Source organism: Ananas comosus, linkage group 16 (assembly GCF_001540865.1).
Source record: "Ananas comosus cultivar F153 linkage group 16, ASM154086v1, whole genome shotgun sequence".
NCBI classification, from domain to species: domain Eukaryota; kingdom Viridiplantae; phylum Streptophyta; class Magnoliopsida; order Poales; family Bromeliaceae; genus Ananas; species Ananas comosus.
In genome coordinates this window covers 10,057,211-10,078,331 of record NC_033636.1, presented here as the reverse complement: position 1 = coordinate 10,078,331, position 21,121 = coordinate 10,057,211, and the positions used below count along the sequence as shown (strand labels likewise).

Sequence of the window (21,121 nt, the reverse complement as noted above, 5' to 3'; positions counted from 1 at the left end):
AGCAATCCTTTTGAACATTTCCTTGTGTCATTACATGTAGATGAATATTCCCCTCATGCTTCAACACCTCTCTAAAAGAGGACCAAGTGCAGAGACCTGGAGATTAATGAACCTTGAGGTTCTATATAGTATGCAATTGATTCCTTAATTAGGTAAAATAATTAGATATCAATCTAAAGTTTCCTTTATTAACCTCTAGTCCTTTTCTTTCTTTTATGTGTGTGTGAGAAAGAGTGAGAGGAAACTTCTGAGATACTTCTCTTTTCAAACTTTCTGAAGGCTTTTGAGGTGCAGTGCCAAACAAATCAAAAAATTATTATGTTTGTGATAATCACTGTTATTCTTAATACTTTTCGCCACTGCCGCGCTGTGTGATAGGCCAGATCAACACATTAATGTTGGACCAAACAGACTCTAAACTTTGATTAAAATACCATTACATTTTTGCCATCTCTACATAACTAAAAATATAAGCTCTAATCACTATGCATTAATTACTCTTTACTAGTTTAGACTTTTTTAGGGAACTTAACTGGTCTTGGCTTGTAGCAAGCTATAGCAAAGCCATTCAAAATATTAGCTCCAAATTTGCTTCTTCATGGACTCCCAAAAATATGAGTTGGACTTGGTCTAATTAAAATCATTAACTAGTCTTATCATAAACATTGAACACATAGGCAAATAAATGCAAATTTAATAGAACTGCAGCATACACAAATCCTTAGAAATCTCAAATGGTTTACCAAAAATAATATCTTGCTAGAGTTGATGAAATAACATCGATTACACATCTATTAAAAAACTTAGGAGATGGATGAGTTTCTTTTGTATATATATCAATTGATCATAACTTATATATATATATATCAACAATGGATGAGTTTCTTTTTGTCGATGCTTCATGGGTCATCGAATCTATATTAAGATAAAGCAATTGATCCCAGCAATTAGATGTACAAGTTTCTTAATTAGATGATGCTTTCACATGACTTGTTCTTTGTTTTACATGCAACGCTCACTAGTGATTGTAGTGGCCGAATATTAAAACAAATTGAATAAGACTTAAGTTTTTGCATAATGACATAAAGATTACATCATTTTATAATTGGGTAAATCGCAGTAACTTGATTCCTATACTTTTACATATATTTTATTTTAGTCTCTGATGGCCGAGAAAATGGGAAGTAAAATGACTTTCTAAATCCCAGTAGAATTACCATCTTACATATGTACTTGTATTTTTATCGGTCGGGACTTAAAATAAAATTATATGTGAAAATTTTAGAACTAAAGTGATCAGTTGAAAAGTAAGGCGATTAATCCTGTGCAGCATCAGGATAGTACTGGAACTATCCATTTAGCCATATATATATATATATATATATATATATATATATATATATATATATATATATATATATATATATTAATATTATATAGCAGGGCTGCTGTGCTGAGGAGCACGGAGGCCTCCGTGCTCCTGAGCCGCTTTCGAGTATGGATTTTCGAATCGACGATCGGCTCCGTTAAACTTGATCTAGCGTATTTAAAGTTTCTAGAAATATTTTTGCGATTTTTCAATATCATTTACCTAGCAATCGAAAGATTCAAAATCAATAATTTTTAACGGCTGAAAATAAAAATACTATAAAAGTGGTGATATAGCACTAAAATTTTCGATCAGAAATATAGATCTTGTTGTAGATAGTATAAAGAATTTGCTATCAAAATTTCATCTGATTTGAATACTTCTACACGCGTTAAACTTGAAAACGGCAAATATTAACCATTAAATTATGAATTTGAATCCTTTCGATCACTAGGTAAATGATATCGAAAAATCGCAAAATTATTTTCTAGAAACTTCAAATGCGCTAGATCAAGTCTAACGGAGCGATCGTCGATTCGAAAATTCCATCATCGAAAACTGCTCAAGGAGCACGGAGGCCTCGTGCTCCTGAGAGCACAGCAGCCCTACTCTTATATATATATATATATATATATATATATATATATATATTTAAGACAGTGAACGGTCACTTTCATTTTTAGCAAGTCGATTGCTATGGCATTTTTATGTTTAGTCCATTTAAGTTGAAAACGGGAATATTTTAAGTTTTTAAGATTGAAAAGTCATACTCTTTTTTTATAATTCATAAATTGTCACTTTAAGGTGTATTTATTAAATTTTCATTGACCTAGTTAGTTCTAAGTACACGGGCACGTGGCTTAATTAGACCGATGTAATTAAGCCGAAACTATGACTTAGAGAGGGCTTAATTGAATAGTCAAAACCAATTTGTTTCTTAAGCAGCAATAAATTATGTGGAAAAAAATGTTTTTTCTACAATGTAGGAAAATTAAAGCCACAAACACTATTTAGTGTCTCAAATATATGTAACAACCTTTTACAACAAGGACAAATTAGAGATATAGAAACACCTAAAATGTCAAACTTTTTACTAAGCATTCATCATCCATATGATCCTTAACTAGAATATACATCTCAATTTTGGCCACGAAGATCATAACTATGAATCGTATGCCCAGAAGTGTGTTAACTTCTCTGAATAAATCGCATAGAAAACCACTTCATGTCTTACAATCAAAACAGTTGCGTTAAGTGCACGAATAACAGAAGAATAAACATACTTATCTCAGAGTCGGACCACTAGCTTGGGAATCATTTCAAGGTGTTCCATCTCAAATGCACCAGTACTCCGGCTGGCATCGCCGGTCTCTGGGGATAAGTTATCGCCCGTCAAGTGATAGCTGTCTACACGGAATTGATGCCATATTTGCCTCGCAGCCGTGCATCGGTTATACTCTCAATGTTTCCTCTCGCAAGTCGTTGTTGTGCCCATTGAGCTACATTCTGCAGGCCAGGCAATATGGCCGGCCGGCCCGTGACCGCCTCCAAGTGTACCACTCCGAAGCTGTATGCGCCGCTCTTCTCGCTAAGTTGATAGGTTACATAGTTCCTGCATGTATGTTGGCTAACAGATATTTCCCTCAAGCCAATTTTACAACTTGATCCAACTTAACATTGCTCGTAAATGACAATACAACAGCTGAACAAAGTAATTCTACAATACCATCTCATAAATGAAATGATAAGATTCGCAAGTACATCTTCCAGCTGCACACAAGCAAATAAAAAGATACAGCTACGTACAACCCAACGAGGTGTATAGGTGGTTCATGCCTAGTTATATATACCTCGAATTATTGTATTTATAACTGCATCCAACCAAGCAGACGGCTCCTAAGCCTCACTATAATATCCTCGTTCAGTGCAATCAACAAGAAAGCATGATAAATGGCGAAAGAATAATCTTATCATAATCATACTTCACAAATTACTATTCAAGTCATCTACACTTGTAAAATTTTAGCACACTCAGAACCGGATCAAGTCCAAACATGAATACTCATTCTTAGTCGATCTCATCTTGCAGCCGGACCAGTTCCTGCCGGCATCATCGGCATGTATTCCAACTCGAATGCACTATTCTGGCTATCGCCGGTCTCTGTGTGTAAGTTGTCTCCCCTCGAATACGTGTTACTATTCCCCGAATAATAGTTATTGCTTCTTTCGCCCGCTTCCTCGAGTTCCATGCATTCCTTTAACTGCATCACGGTGTCGGTCATGGTTGGTCTCTGAATGGAGGATTGTTCAGTACATTTCAAAGCAAGATCAGCAGCTTTCCAAACACAATTTATATCGTACTCTCCTCTCATCCTTGGATCGGCTACACTCTCGATGTTTCCTCTCGAAAGCCTCTGCCGGACCCATTGGACAATGTGAGCATTCTCCGGGGCGGGCAATATGGCAGGTTGTCCTGTAATCACCTCCAGGAGGACAATTCCAAAGCTATACACGTCGCTCTTCTCGCTGAGCTGCGAGGTGGTATAATACCTGAAAATACGGATAACATTGTATTCTCTGAATATCGTTTGCAAAATGCCTATCGAAAATAGAATGAGTACAAAGATGAAGAAATGGGTGCATACTCTGGATCAACATATCCCGGTGTACCCACCACTGCTGTAGATACATGGGTATGGGCATCACTGTTGAAAGGCTTGGACAGTCCAAAATCAGCAACCTTCGCCTCAAGATTCGCATTCAAGAGGATGTTGTTGGTCTTCACGTCTCTGTGAATAAGCGGTGGTTTGCATCCCTTGTGCAGATACTCTAGCCCTACATATTATTGCAGAGAAATCTCATAAGAAGAGAAGCAAACGGAGGGACATTTGTGCAACAACTGAATTACTTCCAAACCTTGTGCAGCTTCAAGTGAAATTCGGAGCCGTTGTTTCCAAGTCAAAGGTCGAGTATACGCTTTGCCTGTAAGAGACCATCAGCAAAAACCCATTAATTACATAAAAAAGAAAGATTTTTATAAAACTCTGCAAAATGATGTCAGTTGAAAACATAATATCATGCTTTACTTTCCATTAAAGAACATTCTGCAGGAGGACTTCAAATTACCAACAATCGATTCATAACAAAGCAAATAGTACTTAATAATTAAAAGGTTTGGAACCTTTCAGATGTTTTTCTAGGGTTCCTTCAGACATAAACTCGTAGACGAGTGCCAAGTAATCTCCATCCTTGCAGTATCCAATCATGGAGACCAAGTTCTTGTGATGCACCCTTGTCAGGTGCTGGGCCTGCAACAACATCGAGAATGTTGTCAAGTATCACTTCTTAGATAAACCCTCAAGAAGAACATTACTTCAAGGTGGGATTAAATTTGAACTAATATCTTTTCGCAGTATGAGACGTATGCATTGAATTACAGACTCTAGTGGATTCGATGTGGAGGGAGACAAGGCTTAAATATTTTGATATGTGATGCGGAAATCCGAAATTTACTTTCCATTAATATTGGTTACTGCTTTAGTATTTCCAGAAAAATATACTCCATTTGAGAAGAACCTTTAACTAAGTAGTGAGAAACATGAAATAACAAAGTGCGATATTGCACTTAGTTTGCTAAAAAAGAATTTGAGCAAAAAGAAACGAGTGGATCAGAGTTGACTACCTCGGCCAGGAACTCTTTAACCCCTTGTTTAGATGAGTGAGAACGCATCTTGACTGCAACTGGAGTACCATTCTCCAGGATGCCCTCATAGACACTTCCAAATCCTCCTTTGCCAAGTTCACGTGAAAAGTTGTTTGTTAGAAGTTCTAATTCATTGTACGTGAATTGTCTATTCTCTAGCTGCAATGAACTGTTTTCTTGATCTCTTACTTCTCTTGAGTAACTTTCATGCTGTGGCCTCACAGTAGAGGGATTTGTATGTAAGCCTTTCAAAGAATAGACGCATAAGTGCGTGTAAATAGCTGGTGCTCATTCATTATTTTGAAGAAAAGATGCAAATTTGAAATAGGAAAAAGAAAAGAAGTATTTGTCGCTGAAAGTTACCAGGTCGTTTTCTCATTCTGCACAGAACAAGTATAACAACTACAAGTAGCACCACTACAACTATCGGAATAATGACAATTACAGGGGCTATGGAACTCTTCTTGATTGGCGGCGGCAGTGGAGACAGCAGCGGCCCACATAAAGTCTCGTTGGCACAGACATGTGCACACGAACTCCCATCGGCACAGATATTTACATTTTCTCCAAATCTATTTTTACAGAAAGAAGAAGCGGAACTTTTCACAATCAGATCTCTGCCGGTGTAAGCTCAGAAAATTCAAACAGTAGTCAACTTATAATTCATCGGTGAAACATAAACATTGACATACTTTCTTCACCCCGTGATTAGTCATATATGACTGCAAATCCTCGGAATACAAAAGAGTTTTCTGGATAAAATGAAATTGAAGAATGAAGGCCGTAAAACCAAAATGTAAATTAATAAATTTTCATATATGAAATAAGTTTCAGGAGTCCTTATTGCCCGTACTAAAACTAATCTCGTATTCATCACATAAAAGTCAGCAACCATAAAAGATATCGATTTTATTTTTTATCTCTGTATCAGTCATTTTTCTTGCACAAAGTCATGAAGGAAAAGATTGGTCTAAAGGAAAACCTTAATGTAAGTGACCCATCTTGCGATTTCTTAAGGAGATTAGCAGGAATTGATCCGTTGAGTTGGTTGCCTGTCAAATCCCTGCAAGAAGCCGATTATCGCTGACACCACAAATCTACTGCATAGTTGCAACCGGATCAAAAGCATATCAAGAGTACTTACAGAAAAGTTAGTAATGGCAATTGTGCTAGAACATCAGGAACCAATCCTGTTAAGTTATTGTGCGACAAATCCCTGAACCGAATGACAAATAGGTGTAAAACATAATCAAAGCCCGATTTTTTTTTTTTTTTTGGATCTAAGAGAATAAAGATAGGACGAGGTTGATGGAACTAACAAGGATTGGAGAGTTGTAAGCTTGGCAAAAGAAGTCGTTACGTTGCCCGTCAATCCGCCGGATGATAGGTTTCTGCAGATAACATTCAAAGTATTTGTTATCTCACTTTCATCGCAAGAACAGCGTGAAATGCTATCTCGCAAAACTTACAGAGCCGTAATCCTTGGAGGATTAGAGGGAGAATAACTACAACTCAACCCGTCCCATGAGTAAGCTTTGGGAGCGCACGGATCGCCCATCCAGTATCTCTTCACCTGATACTGCGTCTTGATTGCCGCGATGGCAGTAACTGACCAGAGTTTTCAAAGATCCAGTACAGCCATTTCAAAATTGCATTCTACAAGGCAAGCAAGTTGTTTGAACAAATGCCACATACGGGCCGTACCGTCGTCGCCGTCCGTGGCGAGGCCGGGCATCTGCAGCACCTGGAGCACCTCGAGCGCGTTGAGGATCGGCGGGAGCTTCGACGCGGCCGTGGCGACGATGGTGAAGTTGTAGTGCGGGTACCCCGAGCTGGGGTTGGCGCTGTAGACGTAGTCGGAGGAGAGGTACGCGGGGGAGAAGGGCCCGTACCAGAGCTCGCCGTTGAGGTAGATGTTGAACTCGCGGGCGGCGCGCGGGGGGAGGGCCTGGATCTCGGCGAAGTGCAGGACGGCGACGTAGGCGGCGTTGTTGTCGGGGTCGTCGGGGTCGGCGGCCGACGACCAGAAGAACTCGAGCTTCGTGGCGGCGCCGGCGGGGACGGCGGCGGACTGCAGGACGGCGGAGGGCGCCTCGAAGCGGTCGCCGGCGAGGCTGCGGACGGGGAGCGGCGTGAAGATCTCCGACCAGTCGGGGAAGTTGCTCCCCGGCACCCATATCCGGTCGTGCGTGTCGTTCGGGTACCTGCAAGGCTGCATCACATCGTTAAGAATTTGATGATCGAGACTCAAAATTTTAAATTTTTAAATTTTAATTAGTTTATATATACTTTTAATTTTTTTTCAAAACTCAGGTCTCTCCTCTGGTTCGTACTGAGAGTAAGAGAAATACTAAGTCTAACTCGATCATGATCACCTTATCCGTGTCGTGTCGGTAGGGCCCACATTAATTCGCCGATAAAGGACAAGCGCCTGCGTGCCGTTCACGGCGGGGTACAGAACCGCCTTTAACGGCCTAACTTCCAAGCTGGATATGAACGGCGTCCCCTCTCCAGTGTCTACCAGACACACCTGCAGGTAACTCGCCGGCACGACCATAATAACCTCCGCAACCTCCGGGGACCCCGCGTCGGAGATATTGATCGTCTGCAGAAAGTTCACGCCGACGTGGACGTCGAATACTGGGGGCTTATTCAGTCCGTCGTAGTTCGCGTACAGGAACATCGCGCGCACGAGATATTTCTGCCCTGCCATCAGGGAGTTCATGGTGTAGCAGTTCCGCCGGCCAGTCGTAAAGCTCCGGACGGTGAGGTAGCGCCTCGCGAGCGACGGGGTTACGTACCCGGCCGAGATGTTGCGGTTCGTGCCGGTGTCGATGAATTGGTTGTCGGAGGTGTACGTCAGCGTCGTGACGGCGTCGACGTACTTCGAGTTTTCCGGGATGCCGCAATCGATGCTGATGAAACCTGCAAGAAGAGAAAAGGATATATAGTTTCGATGGCTTTTTTTTTTTTGTACATTATACTAATTATAATTTGAAGTAAATAATATAGTTATTTAGTTAGCACGCCCTTCACTTGATTCAGACGCGTTTTTTATTGCTCGATATATGTATATATATACATACCAAGACTATCGGGTTGGCTGTGAACTCGAACACCGAAGGCCGATAAGCCGAGAAGAAGAATCAAGCCCCATAAAACCGCCATTTTTCGTCGCATTGAAGCTTTCCGTTTTTTGCAACTATATAAATAGTCCACCTCTCATGCTCCTCGCGAATAACTAACGTAGGGGACAACTTTTTCTTACATGTTATTCGTTCCAATCGATATGCTCTCCTCCCCCATCTCTTTATTATTGTTAATCGTTCACAACTGTTCAACGTTCACAACTGTTCAATGTACATAGAGAACGAGAGGATAGCACGTAGGTGTGGTTCCCGAATAGCAGCATGCACCTCCGATATGTGGGTCCCAATTGGTATTATTTGCTCAGGTATAATGATAGAAAAAAGTGTTGAGGGGTTGACACGATAAAAGTCAACCTGGATTACATAACGTGTTGACGTCTTAAAAGCGAGAACCCCACTGTTTTTTGCACGGATTTACCCTCAAACATCCTCTAAGAAGCTACACGGCGCATTGCACGGTCTTGTCAGCACATCAGCAGCGCTTTACAGACGACATACAAGATACCAAATTCATAGGAGTTCACAGCGTGTTTGGTTACAATCGATGATACCGTAGTCTCATACCATAGCTCACAGGACTCCTAACGAGGATCCAACACAATCTTGAGAGGAAGGGATTAGTGTTATAATTTAACTCAAATTTATAATTATGCTATGCAAATTACTATTCAAGTCACTGATACATTTATTTTACAAGAACCAAGAGCAGATAAAATCATTTCTGCGCCAGCTTGGAAGACTCTTCTCAAGAGAATGCATAGTTTTGTCACTCATCAAACATCACCACACTCAACGATGAAGTCAAGTCCAAACATGACAAGCTCATCTATATATAGACTTTGTGAATGAACTACGAAGAAAACAACATGAGCAATTACAGGAAGAGAGAATTGCTCGAATCTTATCTTGCCACTGGACCAGGGCCTACCGGCAACTGCGGCATATATTCCATCTCGAATGTACTGATCTGGCTATCACTGGTCTCCGAGTAGAAGTAATCCCCCCTCGAGTTCCGCTTAGTATGGTTTCTTTCACCGGCATCCTCGAGCTCCAAGCATTCATTTAACTGCATCACGACGTCGGTCATGGTTGGCCTCTGAATGGAGGATTGTTCAGTACATTTCAAAGCAAGATCAGCAGCTTTCCAAACAGAATTTATGTCGTATTCTCCTCTCATCCTCGGATCGGCTACGCTCTCGATGTTTCCTCTTGCGAGCCTCTGCCGCACCCACTGAACTATGTGAATGCTCTCTGTGGTGGTCAATATGGCAGGTTGCCCTGTTACTATTTCCAATAGGACAATTCCAAAGCTATACACGTCGCTTTTCTCACTGAGCTGGAGGGTTGTATAGTACCTACACGTAATATTATTATCTGTTTAGTACTATTCATAGCATTAAAATGCAAGAATCTGATTGAAAAGTAGGAGCTGTAGCCCTTGTGGCAAAGCAAAAGGCTCGGTCAGTTGACATTATGCTTGTGGTGCATATTCCTACTGCAGAACTATATTTCTCTTTTGTTGTAGGCAAACAAAGCCAGCATTCCATGTTTATTTTACTTAATCTGTACGATCAATACTCCATTGTATTTACAGAAATCGAATAAGAAAAAGAGCGCCAAGATGAAGAGAGAGTGACTTACTCAGGATCAAGATATCCCGGAGTTCCGGCAACAGCTGTGGACACGTGAGTGTTGACGCCGCTATTGAAGGCCTTAGACAACCCAAAATCAGCAAGCTTGGCCTCTAGATTTGAATTCAAGAGAATGTTGTTCGTCTTAACATCTCTATGAATTAGTGGAGGGTTGCAAGACTTGTGAAGATACTGTAGCCCTGCAATAGAATGGTTGATGAGAAAGAAAGAAGCAATAGCATGTTACATGCAATAAGTTATTGCCAAACCTTGTGCAGATTCGTATGCTATTTGGACCCGCTGCCTCCAATTCAAAGGTCTAGCATTAGCTTTGCCTGCAAGAAGAATCACAGCATATCATTAATTTCATCAATAGAAAATAACGAATACTGATTATAGTATTTTTCCCCAAATAATACAGAATATAAAACATGGGCATTCTCGGCCGAATCTTGGCATAACATTTCATCAGATCTAACCTTTCCCACAGATGGAGCATTTTTGCCTAGTAATATCAGATTCAAGATGCTCAATTTTAAAGTTGTGCGCGAGCTATGAAGGATCGCTTAAGGTTTTCTTTACTAGGTTGTGTTGGAGATATCCAATAAGATAAATCAAAAAAGATTAACATGGAATCAAGGTAAGTTCCAAAACATAATAATGTCTCCAACTTAAAAGTTTCCAAATTCGAAACCTTTTCGCTAAAACTATCAAGAATACCTAAAGTCATTTTTCTCGTGAAAAGGAAGAGCAAATAATCAAAGTCTCTCTTAGAACCTTGTCTTTTGGATGAAGGGAACAAGGCCTTACTATTAAATTCTACCACTCCATTGCCACTGAAGTATACTTACGAAGAATACTGAGCTAGCAATAATTAAGCCACATGGGGAGCCAACTCAGAAGCATGTCTTATATACTCATCATTTTGTAACTTAAAAAAAAAAAAAATAGAACCTTTCAGATGTTTTTCTAGAGTTCCTTCGGACATGAACTCATAGACAAGTGCCAACTGATCTCCATCCCTGCAGTATCCGATCATTGAAACCAAGTTCTTGTGATGGACCCTTGTCAGGTGCTGGGCCTGCAACGACATTCAGAATATTGTTGTGTATCAGATAAATCTTAGGAAGAACATTCAGAAGTTGGGGCTATAAACTTCGTGATGTAATGCGAGCAGGGGTGTGTGCACTCTTCGTCCCAAACCAATATCTGAGTCACTTATGCTAGAATAATAGCTAGAAAGCTCCACAATCTAGCAAAGTCATTTATCCTAATTTTCACATAGTGTGTTGCAGCATCTAAGGGACTCACTGGGGAACCCTTATTATGCAACCATCCAATTACGTTAATGACAAAAATGTAGCAACAAGATCTGAGGATAATAAAAAGAAAAAAAAAGAGAAAAAGACTGGATTGGAGTTAATTACCTCAGCCAAAAACTCTTTGACTCCTTGTGAAGCTGAGTGAGAACGCATCTTCACCGCAACTGGAGTACCATTCTCCAAGATGCCCTTGTACACTGTCCCAAATCCTCCTTTCCCAAGAATGCGTGAAAAGTTGCTCGTTATAAGCTCTAACTCCTTGTACGTGAACTGTCGATTCTCAAGTTGCAACGGACTGTCTTGTTTGTTTTCTATGTTACTAGAGTACCTTTCATTCTGTGGCCTCACGGAGGGGTTTGTCTCCGAGCCTTTCAAAGGAAGCAAGCTAATATGAGATACGATATTTCATTTGCACACACAATAAAAGACGCAACAATTATATACAAAAAGAGGTCTTTTGCTGCTGAATTTTTACCTGGTTTTTTCTTCCTTAGGCATATAATAAGTATCACAGCTACAATTAGCACCACCACAACAATCGGAACAACCACAACAATAGGAGATATCTTCTTTGGTCGCGATGGTGCACAAGAATTCCCATTGGCACATTGATCAACTCTATCATTGCAAAAGAAATGACCATTTCACAGTTAGATGTCAACTGATATATGTTCAGAAGATCAAAAATAAGCGAGAATCAAGTAATAATTCATCGCTGAAACATTGGGAGATGCCCTTAATCCCATAAGGAATCTAAAGAAAACATAGAAAGAGTAGTTAGTTCTTAGCAAAAAGACTCTGAAACAAAGATTTAACACAGTAAGTGAACTTGAAGCATGAAAGCTGTAAATGTAAACCATGGATTTGACCAACAACATCTAAGATCTGTACAACAAAAGGTTGGAGATCCTACAAAATTGCATAGTATTAAACAATAGCACTGGTTGGATAAAACTAGAGAATTTATCCTAGAACAGGTTGATCTCAAAAAGATAGGCCTCAGTCACAAGGCATAGAAATAGCATAGTTTAAAGGAATATATAGATATGGTTTAAGAAAACCTTAATGTAAGTGTCCCATCTTGTGATCTCTTAGAGAGACCGGGAGGGATTGATCCGTTGAGTTGGTTGCCTCGCAAATCCCTGCAAGAAGCCACAAGTACTGTTGATGCCACAAATCTACTTACATGGTCGTTGACCAAAAAGAGAGTCTAGTAAGAGTACTTACAATAGTGTTAGTGACGGTAATTGGGATAGAACATCAGGCATCGATCCAGTTAAGTTATTGTACGACAAATCCCTGAAACAACAAGTCTCGTGAAAAAACACAATACCATAGAATTGTTTTTCGCAATACATTAATAAACATCTAAATATGCATATATAGGTGAATGTTCTACATATTCGGTTACAGGTGCGATCGGTAGTCAATGTCCTCTATTTTTTGGGGGGCCTAGTATGAGACTTACAAAGATTGCAGAGATTTCAGATAGGCGAAAGACGTCGTTATGACACCAGTCAATCCACTGGATGATAAATTTCTGCAAGAAAAGTTGTAATACACTCATATTTGCAGTTTCACACTAAAAGAGAATGAGATAAATTACTATGACATGCTATCTTGTGAAACTCACATAGATGTAATTGTTGGAGGGCTAGAGAGAGAGTAACTACAGTTCAACCCATCCCAGGCATAAGCTTTGGGAGCACACGGATCTCCCATCCAATTTCTCTTCACCTGATACTGTGCCTTGATTGCCGCGATAGCACTTACTGTGATGTCGTTGATAAGATCGAGGTGAGGAACATATTAGCGAATACAAACAGGATATGGTCAATGCAAAATAAAAGAGAGAAGGATTCAATGTAGCAAGGCGAAGGAAAAATTAAAATTTACGAAAACATGAATTCAGACCAATGATTTAAGTATCGTGGCATGAATTGTATCCAAATACATATATGTATAGAGAGAGAGAGAGTAGATCTTGTGTGCTATTAGGAGCATAAAGGGCTCCGTGCTCCTAAGCCATTTTCGATGATGGAGTTTTCGAATTGACGATCGGCTTCGTTAGATTTGAAGTATTTGAAGTATCTAGAAAATAAATTTTGCAATTTTTCGATATCATTTACATAGCGATCAAAAGTGTTCAGTATCAACGACTAAAAATAAAAATTTTACAAAAAATGGTGATGTAGCAATAAAATTTTTTATCATAGATATTGATCTTACAGTAAATAGTACAAAAAATTTTCTATCAAAATTTCATCTGATGTGAATACTTCTACACCGTTAAACTTGTAAAGGATATACATCAGCCATTAAAATTTATTAATTTTAAATCCTTTCGATTGTTAGATAAATGATATCGAAAAACCGTAAAATTTATTTTTTAGATACTTCAAATACGTTAGATTAAGTCTACCAAAGCCGATCGTTGATTCGAAAGTCCTATTATTGCAAACGATTTAGGAGCACGGATGCCTCCGTGCTCCTAATAGCACACAAGACCTACTCTCTCTCTCTCTCTCTTCATATATATATATATGTGTGTGAGACAACACATAATGGTATGAATATTTAGTGTCCTTAGCAATAAAATATTCTGACTTTTTATTACGTATTTTTATCTTTTAAATTTTATTAAAAAAATAATTTACTAATTTAAAAAATAACCGATTTTGATCTATGTAATCGATACGGAAATTATATCGTATCGATACGTCTTGTTGGCACGATAATAAATACGGTCCGTGCCGATGAGCACTTAGAAATCCTTGGTTCAAACATACCGACCCATTAAGTAGGTGTCATCAGCTATTTATCATATCATCACGTGTATATAGCTGCGGCTGAAACCAGAAGCAGAAGCAGAAGCAGAAGGTGGCACTTACCGTCGCCGGCGTCGGTGCCGAGTAGCGGGACGGGCAGGGCGGTGAAGATCTCGAGCGCGTTGAGCAGCGGGGGGAGGGTGGAGTTGGCGGTGGCGACGATGGAGACGTTGTACTGGCGATTGCCGTATCCGGGGCTGGTGCTGTAGACGGCGTCGGAGTAGAGGAACTCGGGGGTGAAGGGCCCGTACCAGGGCTTGTCGTTGATGGTGATGTCGAACTCGCGGACGGCGCCGGGGGGGAGGGTCTGGATCTCGGAGAAGTGCATGACGGCGAGGTAGCCGGGGTTGGGCTTCTTGTTGTCGCCGCTGCTGTCGGGCGTCCAGGAGAAGTCGATCTTGGAGCCGTTGACGGGGACGACGGCCGTCTGCATCACCGCGGAGGGCGCCTCGAAGTGGTCGTTGTTGACGTTCTGCACGAGCGACGCCGTCGAGATCTCTGCCCAGTAGGGCTCGTTGCTCCACGGCTGCCATACCCGGTCGTGGCTGTCGTTCGGGTACCTGCACGCCAGGTGTTCGCTAAATTGTTTTTTCATTTTTTTTAATTCTTTTTTTTTTTTTTGTGTGTGTGTTTTGAGAGAGAAAATATAGTATTTCTTACTATATATCAAATTTGAAACTCGAGAACCGTCGAGCCCTACTTGGAACTTGCAACTTGGGAATACAAACTATTAAATTATTTGTCACTTGCGCTAAAAATAGCGCTCACAAATTTTTTTTTTTTTTGAAAGATAAATAACATGCTATCCATTTTGTTTATTTCATTAAGAAATATGAATCAATTAGGATTCGAAGTTGGGCCTCGAGTACCAAGCATCAAGCCTTTTGCCACTTGCTTTAGGGACGGCCGGTTGCGCACCAAATTGTTAGAGTGTAAAGCCAGGAGAGAGATAGGAAGGAAGGGGAGAATGTAGAGTAGAGAGAAATTCTTAATGTACCCAGAATTTGACTATAAATCTTATACTTGCTTGTCAACATTGAAATATTTTTTTTAAAAAAAATTGTATTAAAAAATTTAATAAAATTAGTATAAAAATATTAGCCCGTAGCAGAATAAGATGTAAAATTTATACTTATTTTTTCAATGTGTATATATAACAATCTTATAGTAATAAAGAAAGCTGATTTTCCACCGCTTTAGATATCTCATCATTTGCACCCTCGGGTTGAAATTCAAAGTTTTGATAAACTCAAAATAAAATCACTAATTTTAATTTTAAAAATTTTTATCTTATTTCTAAAAATATCCTAATCTTAGAGCAATGCTAATAGTTCATTTCTAGACTAGGTATAAAATTTACATTCTATCCATTCTAAAATCTAAAGCCTCTATTCTTTTTTTTCTTATTTTTTCGACTTTTTTTAATCTTACTAAATCCCTAAGATCTTTTTTTTATGCATGAATATTTGGTTCGGTAAGTTTTTTAAAAATTTACTTAAAAATTTATACATATACTTTTTAAAGAGTGTGATGAAATGTTTAAAATTGAATATTAGACTCGGCATTCAAACTAATTATCTTTTCACATAAGATTAATTACCTCATAAATAAAATGTACTATCCTATCAAATCATGAATATTAAGGTTTAAACTAATACGTAGATGGGATAATTTCATCAATACCCTTCTAAGAGATAGGAATTTCATAAATGCCCCTATAAATTACAAAATATCAGCCATACTCCTCTATAAAACAAAAATATTCACAAATACCCTTAAGATTAACATTCCGTTAAAAAGTCATCTAATATTCTATAAATACCCATTTTACCCTTATTAATTACTAATTTAACTAAGTGTAATAATTTAAGATTAATTACATGATCAAGATCAATTCTTAGCCTTTCAATCACATAATAATTCAACATTCTTTTTAAAATTTTACAATTAAATATCTATAGTCTATTAAGTGTAATAATTAAATCTTGTTATAATTTTTCGCTTGTAAATTATATATAGTTGTAATTTCAAGATTAATTTCAAGATTTAATTTTTTTGAATTTTATTTAAATAACTCACATAAGTCATACAAAAAATATTTTGATATAAAATTTTTTTGATATTAGTATTTTTCATATGACCCAATCAAGCAATAATTTTTTAATTGCACATTTATTGTCAACAAAAAAATAACATTGTATGAAAATCCGCTCACCCATTAGTTCACTTTGGCATGGCCCTAGCTTTGAATAATATATATATATATATATATATATATATAATTAATTGAGCTTCTATATTTTTAAAAGTATCAAATTATTGGTGATTGTAGATTTGTGTCCATTGGATTTAAGAGATGTGGGGTTAGATGATGTTTCCACATATTTTATCTACCAATAATTAGTACTAAAAATATTATTTTTAAAATTTGAAGGGTATTTATAAAATTATTTCTTTATTAGTTGTTGTCAAAAGAACACCGCAACCAAGGTTAAATTAGTCATTTTATAACCTAATCTTAACATCCGTTAGAAAAAAGGGTATTTGTGATAATTTTCTACATTTAAAGGGGTATATATGATATTTTTAATTTTATAGGGGTATTTACGATATTTAGATATTTAAGAGGGGTAGTGGTGAAATTGCCCCGTGGTAGATATACTGGTGGCGTTTTCTCTCACCTTATTACAGTGTTGTCAGTCGGGCCGGCGTTGAGCCGCGCATAAAGGACGATCGACTGCGTCGCATTCGCCGCCGGATAAAGAATCGGCTTCAAAGGCCTCATGTCGAGCCCGGAAATGAACGGAGTCCCCAGTCCCGTGTTTATGAGACAAACTCGCAGGTAGTTCGCCGGAGCAACGGTAATGACCTCAGCCAGATACGCGGTGTCGGCGTCGCTAACATTAATCGTCTGCCAGAAATTGACACCGATGTGGAGATCGAATATCGGGAGCTTATTCAGGCCGTCGTAGTTTGCATACTTGAACGTCGCGCGGACGAGATATTTCGCCCCCGCCAGCAGCGAGTTCAAAGCGTAGCAGTTTCGCGCGCCGGTCGGAAAGCTCCGGACGTTGAGGTAGCGCTTCGAGAGCGTGGGGGTTATGTACTCCGCCGATATGTTGTGGTTCTCACCGGTGTCGATGAATTGCTTGTCGGAGGTGTAGGGTATCGTCGTGACGCTGTCGACATAGCTCGAGTTTTCGGGGAGGCCGCAATCTATGCTTATGAAACCTGGGAGAGTGGAAAGAGATTTTCAGATTCAAAATATGGTCCCGCCAAATTTCGGAATTATTCAGGGGCAAACAATTTGATTGCGTAGTTCAAATCAAACTAATCAAATTAAAAGTTTCTATTTTTCATTGCTATGGAGAGCAGTTTGGTATGCTAATAAATTAAATAGTCTACAAAATTTATAGACGACAAAGAATTTTCTAATTGAAAAAATGGCAACGGTACGTAACAAGGCTATAGTTTTAAGAGTGTTTGATTTGATATAATTATAAATACAGTATAATTTGAAATATATACGGTTAGAATTATAATAATTATAATTAATAAAAAAATACTATAATTATAAATAATCTGTTTAGTTGTATATTAATTAGAAGCGTTTTTATAGTATTTTATCACTTAATATATAGAGTAGAGATATTATCCTTTATGTAGAAAAAATAATAATTTTCTGCTCAAAAAGTTATTAAAAATGTAAGCTTATTTTCAATTTAAAAACTATTTTTTCGTAGTTGGGATTACAACCAATTTGAATATAATTCTAACTATAGCAGCTGAGTCTTCTCATACAGTTTCAACCTGTAGCACTTGAATTCAACTGTAATACAGTTGCAGCTATATACGTGCAACCAAACAACCCCTTAATCTAGACGGCTCCATTTCTGCAAATCTTATTTCCATTTAACAAATTGCAAAGAAATCATCTTACCTCTTACAATCAAAAACAATTATAAGCTTAGAACTTAGATGGGCTTGGGCCAAAGATGGAACTTAAGAATTGCTCTTCAACTAGGCCGTAAGCCATGGTTGACTTTGCACTGGAACCACCAATGACTTAGCCCAAGCTAAAGGAATTTTCGAAATTAACAATGCCAACTTGGTCAACTATGCATTCTCTGTTTGTTTATATTAATCTTATCTTAATTGATTTATTAAAAATTATTTTTGCTGGCATGTTACATGACTTGTCTAATTCATTAGCACTCCTATTCCGTAGACAATTTCTTTAGTCATATATATATATATATATATATGTTTGTGATCATATCTAAAATTTACCAAATTTAGTTAACTGTTTTATTAATTACAAATCAAATTTAATGGGCTAGCACCACTATTTTCATACATGGATTAGTGGACCTAGGAATCTATTCGGTAGAATTGAAGTTATGTGTTTGTTTAGCTTAGATGATATTTTTATAAAATGATCTTTTCAGTTGTTTACAAAAGTCTAACAACGTTTTAATCAAATGATCCGAACGATTTCATATTTAGCTCCAAGAAAAAGTTTCAAAGCAACTTATAGTTTCTTTCTTTGCGGCTCAAAAGTTTGTATCAATTTTTTCGAACTGGTTGAATTGTTTGCGCTTTTGTTTGAAGAATCAATAGACTCTTAAATTATAGTCGTGTAACGTTACTCAGCGGTCGCATAAAAGCACCAAACTCGACGAATCGGAAAGTACGGAGACCAAGATCGCCCAGCCATAACCAGAATACAACTCCAAACAAAGATCACCTCAAAGAAACTTGTTGGTCGTAAATAAAGCTAAAAAATTAAAGATGAAACTAAATTACGTTATCAGATCAGTTTCTTAGCATTCAACGTGATCATTCATTGTTAGTAGCAATGAGTAATTAATACCCCATTCTTAGCACAATATTTAGCCACATAACAAGAACAAAAAATTAAAAATTAAAAAAGGAAACACGGGAAAAAAAAAAGGTGGGGGGATTTGGTTAGAACAATAACGTACCAAGATTATCAGCTTGGCCATTGACTCGAATGCTAGTTAGCGTCGATAAGCCAAGAAGAAGAACTAAGCAGAACCATTTCACCCCCATTGTCGTCGTCTCAGTGAAGCGTCCGTTCATCCTCTCGGCCACCCCGTTCTTATCCCCGTCGAGAATATATAACAACTACCGCCCTACGTAAGAACGACTTATTCTAATGCATCTTCTATAACACATTATTATTCGTCTAAATTAAATAAATAATTTGCACTTCTCTCTCTTTCCTTACACTTAATTGGCTCGTCATTCGTTTGTCGTGGTCGCAGAGAGGATAGCACGTTGATAATTGTTTCAGATTAGTCACCTTTTGCTTCCGTACGTACATTATATTGTCATATATATATATATATATATATATATATATATATATATATATAGTATGTTTTCTGTACTTTCGAAAGTACAAAGATCATTTATAAGTTGTTTTCGATGATATATAGAATATTCGATTAGACGATCGGCTCCATTATATATAATCTACACTATTGGAATTATCTAGAAATAATTCCAGAAATCAAATTTTATAATTTTTCGACATCATTTATCAAGTGATAAAGAGGTTTCAAAAATGACTATTTTGACGATCGGATATGGCACGTTTTTAAGTTCAACAGTATCGAACAATCCAAATTACATAAAATTTTAATAAAAAATTCTACTTAACATCAATAGTAAGATCAATACTACTGATTTGAAATTTTAGTCTTCTATCACTGTTTTTTATAAGAATTTTTTTTTTTCAACCGTTTATTTTGAGACTACTCGTTCACTAAGCGAATAAAATCAAAAAATTATAAAATTTGGTTTCCAGATAGTTCCGATAACATAGATTATATTTAATGAAACCAATCACCGAATCAGATGTCCCATCATCAAAAATAATTTATAAATATGAAGGCCTTCGTACTTTCAAAAGTATAAAACCCTAGCTCCATAAGATGCTAGGGGTGGAAACGAGCCGAGCTCGAGCGAGCTTATGTCAGCTCAAATTCGGCTTGAAATTAATTTCGAGCCTAAATCTAGGCTCAAGCTCGGCTTGAAATTAATTCGAGCCGAGCTCGAGCGAGCCTAATTTCGAGTCGAGCCGAGCTCGAGCTCTAAACGAGCCGATTGAAATTCTCGACATTATATAATCAATGGTTTAATTTTTATAGAACATTACCTACAATTTGATGCAATATGTCCAATAGTTCAAAATATAAAATAATTGCAAGAAATGTGAGCTAGGGTGACTGCCTGACTGGATGAAGGCCTGAGAGAGAGAGAGAGAGAGAGAGAGAGAGAGAGGGGGGGAGGGGGGAATTAGAGATTTGGAAATTTGAATGTTATCATATTTTAGTGTTATGTACAATAGTGAAAGTCTGAAAGAGAGAGCGTGTTATGTAAATTTAGAATTGGACTCAATTGCACGGTTGTACTTGTTGGGTTTATTTTATGGGCGCAACAATAATGGTCCAAATTAAATTAAAATCTATATATAATTAAATACATTATATATATATTATATATATATATATATTATATATATATATATATATATATATATAGAATTATGCTACTATACTATCAATAGTACCAAGTCTTTGGTACTATTGAGTTTTTGGCCGTTGGATGAATAGATTTGCGATTATGATGATAGTGGTCCCCGGTTAAATTGATAGTGGTCCTCTAGGGTTGAGTGGGTGGTTGGTTTAATAGTATAATCTAACGGGTGGAAATGATCAAAGGGTAGATCTAACGGTAGAAAACTCAATAGTACCAAGGGCTTGGTACTATCGATAGTATAGTAGCCGGACTCTATATATATATATATATATATTTCGAGCTTTTCGAGCTTTTCGAGCTTAATTCGAACGAGCCGAGTAATACTCAAGCTCGGCTTGAAATGAATTTCAAGCCTTTTATTTTGTTCAAGCTCGGCTCATTTAATTTCGAGTCGAGCTCGAGCGAGCTGAATATCGAGCCGAACACGAGTCGAACGCGAGCCGGCTCGCTCGTTTGCCAGCCCTATAAGATGCCTGCTTTTGGTGAAGAGACAAAAAGATGAGATGTTGATTTTCATTATTTCATATACTATGTAGTAAACATACTTGGTCG

At 37.9% G+C, this 21,121-nt stretch overlaps 2 protein-coding genes across 2 annotated transcripts; both read right to left on the bottom strand.

Annotated features, from left to right (window-relative positions):
- LOC109721895 (probable LRR receptor-like serine/threonine-protein kinase At1g51880) lies at nt 3,073-8,240 on the bottom strand. Its single transcript, XM_020249706.1, has 13 exons — nt 8,159-8,240; nt 7,448-7,997; nt 6,777-7,276; nt 6,542-6,680; nt 6,392-6,463; nt 6,217-6,288; nt 6,055-6,135; nt 5,436-5,644; nt 5,052-5,317; nt 4,551-4,677; nt 4,286-4,351; nt 4,015-4,204; nt 3,073-3,919 (listed from the first exon to the last, which is right to left on the bottom strand). Exons 1-13 carry the CDS (start codon nt 8,238-8,240, stop codon nt 3,448-3,450), a joined length of 2,826 nt encoding a protein of 941 aa, XP_020105295.1. The 3' UTR covers nt 3,073-3,447.
- LOC109721946 (probable LRR receptor-like serine/threonine-protein kinase At1g51880) lies at nt 8,839-19,075 on the bottom strand. Its single transcript, XM_020249776.1, has 13 exons — nt 18,988-19,075; nt 16,684-17,233; nt 14,066-14,562; nt 12,808-12,946; nt 12,643-12,714; nt 12,402-12,473; nt 12,236-12,316; nt 11,650-11,792; nt 11,280-11,542; nt 10,807-10,933; nt 10,122-10,187; nt 9,863-10,052; nt 8,839-9,576 (listed from the first exon to the last, which is right to left on the bottom strand). The coding sequence occupies exons 1-13, from the start codon at nt 19,073-19,075 to the stop codon at nt 9,123-9,125; spliced, it is 2,742 nt and encodes a 913-aa protein (XP_020105365.1). The 3' UTR covers nt 8,839-9,122.

What these genes read in the sequence shown, in the direction of transcription:
- LOC109721895 (XM_020249706.1), bottom strand. Translation starts at nt 8,240, where the DNA reads ATGGCGGTTTTATGGGGCTTGATTCTTCTTCTCGGCTTATCGGCCTTC. An exon ending in TTCACTTGAAGCTGCACAAG is followed by an intron (nt 4,205 to 4,285) that starts GTTTGGAAGTAA and finishes AATAATATGTAG; the next exon opens with GGCTAGAGTATCTGCACAAG. An exon ending in CCGGGATATGTTGATCCAGA is followed by an intron (nt 3,920 to 4,014) that starts GTATGCACCCAT and finishes CCGTATTTTCAG; the next exon opens with GTATTATACCACCTCGCAGC.
- LOC109721946 (XM_020249776.1), bottom strand. Translation starts at nt 19,075, where the DNA reads ATGGGGGTGAAATGGTTCTGCTTAGTTCTTCTTCTTGGCTTATCGACG. An exon ending in CGGCACCGACGCCGGCGACG is followed by an intron (nt 12,947 to 14,065) that starts GTAAGTGCCACC and finishes ACGACATCACAG; the next exon opens with TAAGTGCTATCGCGGCAATC. An exon ending in CCGGGATATCTTGATCCTGA is followed by an intron (nt 9,577 to 9,862) that starts GTAAGTCACTCT and finishes TATTACGTGTAG; the next exon opens with GTACTATACAACCCTCCAGC.